The sequence below is a fragment of the Vulpes lagopus genome, chromosome 19 (assembly GCF_018345385.1).
Source record: "Vulpes lagopus strain Blue_001 chromosome 19, ASM1834538v1, whole genome shotgun sequence".
Lineage (NCBI taxonomy): Eukaryota > Metazoa > Chordata > Mammalia > Carnivora > Canidae > Vulpes > Vulpes lagopus.
Window position 1 is genome coordinate 14,131,659 of NC_054842.1, and position 11,512 is coordinate 14,143,170.

At 38.1% G+C, this 11,512-nt stretch overlaps 1 protein-coding gene across 6 annotated transcripts in view; it reads left to right on the forward strand.

Moving 5' to 3' along the window:
• Positions 1 to 9,791, forward strand: part of GADL1 (glutamate decarboxylase like 1) — a 162,616-nt gene extending 152,825 nt beyond the window's left edge. For all 6 annotated transcript variants that reach the window (XM_041733647.1, XM_041733642.1, XM_041733644.1 and 3 more), the window contains one exon: positions 8,004 to 9,791. In XM_041733647.1, the coding sequence (XP_041589581.1) occupies positions 8,004 to 8,177 (174 nt within the window). In that variant the 3' untranslated portion in view covers positions 8,178 to 9,791. The remainder of the gene's footprint in view (positions 1 to 8,003) is intronic.
• The last annotated feature ends 1,721 nt before the right edge of the window (positions 9,792 to 11,512 follow it).

The following is an 11,512-nucleotide window of genomic DNA, read 5'->3' on the forward strand; positions in this document are numbered from 1 at the left end:
GTGTGTTCATATATATTATTTCATTTAGTCCACATAACAATTCTACAAGGGATTATCAGGTCTTGATAGAAAAATGTGAGTCCCAGAGAAGTTAAATATCTGCCCAAAGTCACATAGAATTTCAGGAATTGGGCCCAGGTCAGCCTAAACTAGTCTGTTAGTCTCTGTATGGTTATTCTAAATCTGTAATTCAGCATCTATCTAGACTCACTTGTAACAATGAAAGGGATGCTATTGAAAATTACAGGTATAAATTGATCTGTTGTGAGGAAACTGGGTAATTGGTTACTCTACTAAACAGAGTTAGTTTATTTAGCCATCAGGCAAAGTTAGCTTGAGGGCAGAGGAATTGAATCCGTAGCCATATATAAATGACCTCAAAATACAAAAGTACAAAGTCAAGACCTTATGTTAGTTTAGTCATCTACAACTCACGTGAAATCATCGATAATCATATGTGAATTACATTCAATAAGCATGGGGGATACATTTTTTTAAAGATTCATTTATTTATTTGGGAGAGAGAGCACCAGCAGGGGGAGGGGCAGAGGCAGAGAGAATCCACAAGCAGGCTCCTGGTAGAACCTGGAGGAGCTGACTAGGGGCTGGATCTCGGGACCCTGAGATCATGACCTGAGCTGAAGCCAAGAGTCAGATGCATCACTGACTGCACCATCCAGGTGCCCCCAGCATGGTGGGTACATTTAAATGTTTGATCTAATGTGCTGTAGAGCCTCCAAAAAAAAAGCCTCACTGTGAAGAAAAGCTTCAAGTGCCACTATGTCCAAAATAGCTTTATCTTTTTTTTACACCTAAATGTGGTTACCATGACCTTTCTCATTTCAAGCCTATAGAGAAATTAAGTGATTTGCTTAAGAACATGAAGTGAGTGGTAGAATTGGAAGGAAACATCCCAATTTAGAGCTCCATTTCCTTTCTGGAGTTTGTACTCTAGACTTTTCTTGAATAATAATATTAATCTCCATCATGTACTATCTGTTCCCAGCATTACAGGCTGCATCTGTAATACCACATTCCGTGTTTTATCAAATGTGTGAAGGGGTACCATACCACTGTCATCTCCTACCTCGAGATGAGGAGACTGGGGTTCTAGAAACTAAAGTATAAATATGATTTCATGTAGTCATACATGTAGCTTACATATCCTCTTAGGCCCTCTTTTATTTTTTAAACGATTTACTTATTCATTTTTAAATTCACACACAGGTAAAATTCACCTCTTAAGGTGTATAGTTTTGTGAGTTTTGATCAGTGCCTGTCATTAGTACTGGCAAGGCTTTTTTTTTTTTTTTTTTTTTTTTTTAAATTTTTATTTATTTATGATAGTCACAGAGAGACAGAGAGAGAGGCAGAGACACAGGCAGAGGGAGAAGCAGGCTCCATGCACCGGGAGCCCGACGTGGGATTCGATCCCGGGTCTCCAGGATCGCGCCCTGGACCAAAGGCAAGTGCCAAACCACTGCGCCACCCAGGGATCCCGGCAAGGCTTTATATTTAGGAAGAAAGCATAAAGCAAATTACTTTTTTGTGATTGCTCAAAAATAACTGCTGGAAGAAAGTCAGAGTGACTATCTGCCCATCTGTGTACTGGTTTCATGCTCTGCTGGAGAAGGAAGGTCCGTTAGCATTTCCTGACTCAATGTAGAATTTCTAAAAAAACCCAATGTACCTAACTTTCTATGTGCTTTTTTCTCTGAAGGAAATAGATTTTACATATTGTAATGTATCCTTTTGCTTTGACCAGAGAGTTGATATGTATGCCCCAGACCAAATCTAGCTTTTAGCATAGAAGCTACAAATGGCTTTAACATTTTTAAGTGGTTGGAAAATAATCAAGAGCAGCTTAATATTTCTTGATATGTGAAAATCATATATTAGATTTCATTGTCCTTAAATGAAGTTTTATTAGAACACAGCCTTGCTGGCTCATTTGTTTACCTATTGTCTAGGGCTTCTTTCATGCTCCAATGGCAGAGTTGAGTATTTGCAACAGAGATTGTATGGCTTACAAAAGCTGAAATAGTCACTATCTGACCTTTAAAGAAGAAAAGTTTGCCCCTCAGATCTAAAATAACATTAAAGTGTCGCAGCTGAATTGAGCCCCCATTTTATTCCTTTCTTGGTGTTTATTTGCTTAACCATGCATAGAAATGTGTAACCTTGGTATGGCCATAAACTGTTCTGGGGAATACAGAGGAGGCCAAAGTGGTATACAGTGTAGACACAGGGAAATTGAAAACTCTTTCAAGTGACTTTTTGTAGAGAGAAAATATCATAGGTAATTTTCTGCATTTGGTATAAGTTCCTTTTAGGCAAGACAATCTTGCAACAAGATGTTAATTACAATACAACTTTCATAATTTACTCTTCAGCTTAGTAGCCTGCCTACCCACTCTATGCTCTATCCACAATATCTGCATATTATTATGAGTATAGCCTCCTACCCCCACAGAATCTTTACTTCCTTGAAGAAAATGAAATGTAGATTAATTAAATTGAAATTGAGAAGTTAACTCTAAAACCTGGAGTTTGAGGAACATTGATTGGTTCATGGTTTATGGGAGAATTCAGCAAAATTCAAGTCTTTCTGGACTAATTAGAAGTTCTGAATGGTATTGCTGGCTAGAGTCAAGAGTAGAAGCTTATATGATGTTTGTCCCTCATATTTGCTTCAAACAGATACCCTCTTTTAATTATGGGTTTGTCTTTACAGCTATTCTAGGTGTTGTGGTGCTCCATATTCAACAAGTGAAAAAAATGTGACTTGATTTCACCTGCACAGAAAGTAATGGGGAAAGTTGTATATAGATCCTAGAAGTTGTATCTAAACCATTTTGAACCATTTACTATTATCATCTCTTTTGAAGGGCTGATTAAGAGGTTTTATGATTGGGTCCATGGTTTCACTGAAACACCATTGTAGCTGAAGCAGGTCCAAGATTTAACAATGGGGAAATGATTTAGGTAAACTAAGGCATCATGGTAGGATGGAATACAAGACACCATTCAGAGTGTTATGGAGACCATGGCAATACCTATAAATAAATATGCAAAATAACATCAAGATTCATAATTAAAATAATATACACCCACAAGTAGTCAAGGGAGTTAAAACAGAGGAGCAGTCCTCAAAATGTGGTCTCCAGGGGCGCCTGGGTGGCTCAGTCAGTTAAGTGTTTGCCTTTGGCTCAGGTCATGATCTCGGGGTCCTGGGATCTTAGCCCCTACTAAACAGGGAGACTGCTTCTCCCTCTCCCGCTGCCCCCCAGTTTGTGCTCTTTCTCTCTCTCTCTCAAATAAATAAATGAAATCTTTAAAAAAAATGTAGTCTCCAGCCCTATGCAGATCCATAAACTGAATATTACCAGTCTGCAATGAGAAAAATATGGAAGCCAAGAGCTGCTGTTTAGAAACTTATGACAATTTAACAGATTAACTTTATTGTTGAATTTAAAATATCTTAAAAATGGGCTTATAATTATTCTTTTTAATTTCATTTTTATTTAGTAATTCATTTTCAATCAATAGTTAACTTTTATAGTTCACAAAATTATTTCTGTAATGCGTTGGAAAAAATAAACTTCCTCACAGAGAGTTTGAGAAACACTTTGTATATTGAAAACAAATGTGTTGTTGTCAACCTTAAATATGTTACACATATTTAAGAAGAAATACCATTTTATGGACATTAAAATTTTATTTTCATAAAAGGCTGTGCTGGTGTCTGGTCAGTTACTGTTTATCAAATTATTGTACTTGGCAAGAATGAGAGAATTTTGTTTTGTTTTGTTTTCCTTGGGCTTAAGCAACTTTTAAGTATCAAATGCTATTTTATGCTGCAGGAGGATGACAACAAAATTCTGTTTAAATGACTAAATCATTGCTGAAACATAATTTAAGGTGGGGGGGGGGAGGACAACAATCCTACAGAAACGTGTCGATTAAGTTTGTGTGCAACCAAATAGAAATGTCAGGATCTTCCTTCGCTTAAAATGCAGGGACCAGAGCATTGAGGCATGCGAAAAGAATTTGATTTACAATTTGAAGAAAAACCAGCAGTAAAATAATTGAGAGCTGGAAAGCAATCTCACTCCTGCCAAATTGCTTTCCTCCATGCATGCTCCATTTAGGAGTGATATTCAGATACTTACATTTAGTTTGTGCATATTTTCTTTCCCCTGTGAATATTCCATCCTGTCGGATTAGGACTGTTTCTCTGCTTGGATCAGCAAAAGAGAATATCCAGTACCCAGCACTGGATTGTGCCTGGAGTTTTAGAAATCGAACATGGTTGATTTTTTAGGTGCAAATGTTATAAGCTGGCTGTTAATGGGAACGTTCTTGGTCTCTAAATTGCAAACATGGGTTGCTTTCAAATAAGCTTTAATCTGAGTTCACGGGAATCGGGATATGTGAAAGTGTATTACAAATTGTAAAGAGTTGCTAAAATATTTAACAACAACACTAACCAGTGCTACCACTACAATTGTAATTTGTGTTGGAGGTTTAATGAGTATCAGCCTTGGTGTTGCTTTTGACTTGCTTTTCCCATGAAGTATTCATAGATAAAAGAGGTCTTCCCCTCTTGCCTAGGAGTAATTACCTCTAGGAATGAATCATATATTCATGGATACATAAATAAAATATAGGTTGTCCTACTAAACTCTTGCTTAGTTTGTTCTCTGGGTCACATAGATATACAGTCATTTATTTATGATTTTTGAAAGTCAGTGGCAAAATTTGGCTTAGAATTTTGGATCCCCTGCCATGAGTTTCACCATGGAAGCATATTCTACAAGAGCAAGAATTTTAAAGAATCAGAAATATCTCCGTGTTAAAATATCTGAGGGGTCCTCTTTTATCTTCCCTGCTCACATTAGAAAATATTTTTGGTTGGCTTATGGGAAATGCAAACCTGACAAATTCATTTTGATAATTGCCTCATGCAAGCCTCTGACACTATGAGCTGGAATCAACATCTCATGGTCTCCAAAGGTAAGGCATAAAATATCATTCGGGGAGGGGAAAATAGGGCCATTGAAAAATAAACAGAAATAGACAATGCAAATTAGGCTTGAGCCAACCACATGCTTGTTTTAAATTTAAATTTGACTATAATCCAGCGCTGGCTATACCCTGGGCATCTAGAGGAAGATGGTGATGAATAAGAAAGGACTTTTTATCTTAAAAAAATTTTTGCCAAACCACAACTTGTAAGGTCTAAAATTGACAGTTTGTGACTCCCTTGGCCAGCCATTTGTCTTATGTGAACCAGGTCACTCTTGGTTTTTCTCTCATAGTTCAGTTCACTTTCAAGAGCCTACTTGTTCTTTGAATTAAAATTAAATACTTTTTGTCATGAGCTTAAGTCAAACCATGGTTTCATGTTGCCCTGTGGCAAACTAGGAAGACTTTAAGAGCAGTTAATGATGGATGGTGGGTTAAAAGCTTAAGTTACATGTGATTGTGTGTACACTTGTGCACACACACATACACATGTGTGCATGTGCCCTTCACAGCCACATTTGCACCAGAAGCCCTCCTACCCAAGGTGAGGAGGTCCGTTAAAGCAAATAAAGAAAAAAAAAGTGATGCACACATGACTTAAAATATTTTAACTTACAATGTATCTATGTGTGTTTATGTCCCCACCTTTCAGTGGCAAGTTGTTGTTTGTTTGATTATTTTCTTTCCCCAGCAAGTGAAGACTTCTAAAAGCTTTCCAAAAGTAAGCAAGGCTTTTCTAAAGCGAGGCTTTTCTTGAGTACAGGTCTGATGATCAAAGGGACTCTACTGTTCTTACATTAACTATACTCTTCAGAAATCATCTGTCCCGTCCAGCCCGGGTTTCTGTAAACAGAGTGAGGGGTTGGCACCCGTATGGCCATGTGTGTGCAGAATTAGTCTGGACTCTTAGATTCTGCTTGCAGGCTTTTCTAGTTCTCTTCCCACATCTAGCTTGCAGCGATGCTTTGCAGTCCCTCCTTACCCAGCCTTTTCAAAGAATTCAACTTAGTTTTTATGGAGAACACTTTCTTTTTGCACTCACCTTTCATTTGCTCAGGTCTCATTTCACCAAACTTTTTAAATTCCAATAACAAATGATACCTGAATAAAGAGCTTTGGAAGAAAACTTAGCGGCTGCTTGAAATGTTCAAATGTCAGGGTTTCAGACAGATATGCATGGAGCTTGAGTAGGTAGAGACTTACCTCCTTGCTTCCTTTCTGCATCCACTGAACATTTGTCACTAAATTTTGCAGAGATTGGAGATGATTTTTATTTAACCCTATTTTTCTAATCTCTAAAGAGCTCAGAATAAAATCGGTGACACATTTCCAGAAACCTACAGAACTTGATGGTCTATATTTTTTCATTAATTTGACCTTTGAATTCATCTTCTTTGTCTACATTTTTTCCCTTTTATGCTCATAGATTTTCTTTTCTATGTCTCATTATACAGTGAGAGAACTCCAATACTTTGCTAGAATGGCAATGTGGTTGTGCTTAATGGATGTTTGTTTTTGCTGTTGAGGCATAGTGTAGTCCATGTTATGCAAGATTTAGGCTCTAAAATTAGCGCATAAGAGAAGAGAAAAAAAGTACTTAGTTGAAATTATCCTCACATCCCTTGAGAAGACTCTGTGGCTGAGTCCAACATATCATACCTCTAGAGGTCTAAAACACCCATGTTTTCCATAAACTTTGCAATAGATCAAGATTATGTTGAATATCAGGTGAAGGCCTGTTTTCAGGAGTATATCTGGCAAAACATCAGTGTGTTTAAAAACTAGAGAGGTGTGGGATCTTCACACTCTGAGACAGGCCCTGGGAACTGAGATTTATGCCCCCTCAACTAAGGAATTTCAAAGCACATCATGCTTGGTGTTATTTACGTATGCGTTCTTCCCTTCCAGATTAACTAAGTCTCATCTTTCTGAGAAGATAAGGACAGAAACTCATTATATTCTCATTATACATTCAAGTAGGAATGCCCAGAAATTTTGAAAGAATTAAAATAAAAGGAAAATGGAAAATTTTTGCTTGCCTTTCCAAGCCAGGAAGAGTGCACGCTTAATTTTGTTAACTTAGTGTTTCAAAGATCAACTTCACTACTTTAAAAGTTTATAACCTAGTTTTTGGGTGGTCACACTACCGATATGAAAACAGACTGATTTTTCCAGATGGTTCTTAAATTAGATCAATTTTTTCAAACATTAAACTTTTAGAAAAATTTGTGCATTTGGATTATCAGGTCTCATTCTCACCGTGTTTTCTGTAAATCTTGAAAGTGTGGTTTTCCTATTTTATTCCTACCTTTACACCTCTTAATAAAAGAGTGTTTGTGTTTCACATATCCTATTAATAAACTAATAAACTATTAATCTTCAAAAGAGGACTGTGAATAATATCCGTATTCGTGTTTTCCTTGGTAGACTATCAATGCAAGGCTGTTATTTTGTGTATGTGTTTCTTTCCCATCCAAGACTAATTTTCTTTATTTAAGATGCCTGAACTGAAGCATTTTTTTAGTTCAGACGAAGTTGGGAATGTACCATTGGACACTTTTAAACCTGTGCTTCCTGAGGACACCCGATTTGTTTTGAAGGAGACAACATTGCATGATGATTTAGGTTTCAGAGTCTGTGCTTGCGTGAGGCTGCCTGTTCTTTCACTTACTTTTACCGAGCATGGGACCTCAGATTGTCTAATCTCCTTGAACCTCAATTTCTTCATCCATAAAGGGGATATTTGTATCTCCCTTGTGAATTTACTGTGAAGATTAGATGAATTAATTTATCTAAGGGCCTTGGATCAGTGTTCATATGCTGTAAGTTCTCAGTAGATTGTTATTAATATTGGCCTTGATGTGTGTGAGGGAGTGGGATCCACAGTGGATGCCAGTGGGTATCACGTGACTGGTTGGAATGCAGCTGGAATGTGCTCAGGTCTTTCACCTCCTCCCTCTTCTCACCCCATGCAGGTGGCCCCAGCCATTAAGGAGCGGATGATGAAGAAGGGAAGCCTGATGCTGGGCTACCAGCCCCACCGGGGGAAGGTCAATTTCTTCCGCCAAGTGGTGATCAGCCCTCAAGTGAGCAGGGAGGACATGGACTTCCTCCTGGATGAGATAGACCTCCTGGGGAGAGACATGTAGCTATGGCTTTTGGTTCCCCAGAGACACGGGTCCTGTTCTGGGGAGACTTAGAGAACCAGGGCATCTGGGGACACAGAAGAGATGGCAGCCCTTCTGGTGAGAAGTAGGAAAAACTCCCTGGCATGGCCTGGTAAAACAAAAATGCTAAGGAAATAGTGTTAAGGACTCTTTAGCTGCCTGGGCACTACTGTTACTATAAAGGAGAAAGTAAAAAATTGATAGTCTCAAGGACTGTCTTTAGGATACCACCTTGAAGACAGTTTAGTAAGTACTGCATAGGGCCTGGATTCTAAGCTTCCATTGTTCTTTCAAGAACATATAAATTCATAGTTGAAAGCAGTGGTTCTCAAAATGGTGGTCCCTAGACTAGCACCATCAACACTGCCTGGGAACTCATTAAAAATGCAGATTATCAGCCCCGCCCCAGACCTACTGAATCAGACACTCTGGGTATGCAACTTGGCATATTTTAAGTAGCCTTCCAGGTGATTCTGAGGCAAGGTAAAATTTGAGAACCAGTAGTTTAGTGAAACCTTATAAAGACTGAATAATAACTGATATTTTTCCAGCAAAGAATTACCTAACATTTCAGTGGCCCCTGAACCAGTGTCTGAAAATATGGCTGAGCATCTGTAGCACTAATCATTAGGGACATCAGAAGTATATCAAAACTATTTTTAAAAGGAGAAACTATTTAAGATGTTTGCTTTATGAAGATATATCTTTTATGCAGCTGAATGCTTATTATCAAAAGCTAAAATTAACCATTATCTATTCTAAATTACTTAACTTAGAGGTAAGGGTAAAGACAAACGTGTTGTAGCATGGCCCTTTCAATCAAAGCAATAATTTCAATTCACTTCCCAAAGCACTTGTGTCATTAGCTTGGAGTAGACATTAGGCACAGATATCTCTAACTGTGTACCTGTTTCAGTGTGAGGGGCCCATTTCTTATCTTGTTCTCTGCTTAGAAAAAATAACCAGAATGAAGTCCAGGGTTATACAACATTCCCTTTCTCAAGCTTTGAATCGTCAGTGTAGACTATTAAGTGGTTTATATTAGGCAGAGAATCTGGGAATTAGAGGCCTTACAGTAAAAACACCTCCTCCATTTCTCCTGGGAGTGGATGATTATAATTCTATCTCTGATCCTGGTCCTGGATTTCTAGGAGAATTCTACTTGGCTAAGAAATAAACAGAATTCAGAGGTGTGGGTGCAGAGTTAAACCAGGTAAGATTGTGAATCTAATTAGAACTCTGGTTTGGAAGGCAAAAGATGGAAGAGCATTTAAGAATTAGACTTAGTGTATTCAATAACCTCATACAATATTACAATATTATTAGCTTTTGTTGATTAAATTTGAAGAGTAAAAAGCAAATGTGTACTATTTGTTTTTATTCCATATTTTCACTTTAGGATATGTGGTTTCTCAATAGCTCCATTGGTCAAAGAATATTTTAATCTTTCTCTGAATTACTTTATTCTCTGGCGATAACTATTTGTGAGCGAGTGTGTTTTACCTACCTTGTTGCTCTTTTTGTTGTGATGTCTACATAAAATGTTCCTGAAATTGATGTTTGCAATAATTCTGGTTTAATGAAATAAAAAGCAACATTAGCACACATTTAGTGTTAGTGACTTTTTTTTTTCCTGTCATCTCCTCCTTACTGGGTTGTCTCAATACATTTTAGAAGGAAATTGATTTCCTTTGGCACTTTAGCTAAAGAATTGAGGGAGCAGGTTGGAAGCTGTCTGTTTCTGAGTTAACACCTTGAATGAAATGGAAAAAGCAGTTCTAGCAAAGTAGGGATTTGCCTTTTGTTTAGTCTTCCACCCTCTACATGGCAAGCCTCGGGAACCAAATAGCCACAGCTCAGATCCTGTTGGGCCTCTTCTTGAGAGATGATAGTTCCTTGATGAATGAAAGTATGAACAATATTAATAGACACTTTGAAGATTCCATTCCTTTTTCCTTCAGGTGTTCAAATATGCCACACCCAATCAGGTATTTGAATGAATGGTCAAGAATAATTTTTCAATAAAAGTTAATAATCCATTCACATATTGAACACATTGATAGTGTCCCTATGGTGTCCTAGGCAGTGATCCAGGTGCCAGAGATATGCAGTGAATGAGACAAAGTCCCTGCTCTTTAGAGGCTTTCAGTCTAGTTGAGGCAGACAATCCACAAGTAAATATGTAACAAGTCATGTGATAATAAGGATTTTGAAGAAAAATTAAGGAGAATAAGAGGGAAAAAATGGAAAGGAGAGAGAGGTATGCCACTGGAGAGAAGTTTGTTGGGGTACCATCTCTCTAATAAGATGACATTTGAGGGGAAACTAAGGAAACAAAGTGGGTAACCATCTGGGTATCTGGGGAAGGGCATTCCCAGTGGAGGGTATGGTAAGTGAAAGGCCTGAGTAGCTGCGTTTGTGGTATGTTCAAGGACCAATGTGGAGATATGCAAGCCTGGAGCAGATGGAATCATGGGGTGAGTGGCAGATGACGAAGTCACAGAAGTATCTGAAAGTCAGTACCCTGGGCCCTGTGGGTGGGGACTTAGGTTAAGACAGAAACACACTAGAGAATCTAAACAGGGTATTAATGTGATTCAATTTAGATTTCAGAAGGATCACTTTGATTACTGTTTGGAGAATAAGGTGCCCATGGGCAGTGTGAATTCAGGGAGACCAAAATGGGAAATAATTACAACAGTTCAAACAAGAAATGATAATAGTTTATACTAGAGTTGCAGTGAGGGAAGTGATGTAAAGGGGTCCAATTCTCGAGGCATTTAGATGTAGAGTTGAGGGGTCCCTGTGTGGCTCAGTAAGTTAGGTGTCCAACTCTTGATTTCAGCTCAAGTCATGATCCCAGAGTTGTGGGACTGAGTCCTATGTTGGACTCTGTCCTGAGCATGGAGCCTGCTTGAGATTCTCTCTATCTCCCTCTCCCCACCCACCCAGGACTTGTTCTATCTCTCCCTCTCTCAAAGACAAAAATAAATTAATTAAAATAAATAAATGCAGAGCTAATAGCGTTGGCTGATGGAGCAGAGTGCTCCAGGAGAAATGAGGAATTCTGAAGAGTTTCATATACTTTCATCTTGGGCACTATAAGAAAGGAATTCCATCACTGAGATAAGGACTGCAAAAAGTAGTTTTACCTGGTTTAGTCATGTAAAATTTGAGTTTCCTATGCCAGCCAATCAGATCTGATGTGAGGAATTACTTTGGAGTCTCAATTTCAGGGGGAAGTTGGGGCTAAAGTTACTAATTTAAGATCCATCAGCATAGGGATGTTATTTCCCATTATGGAATTGAGTTCATCT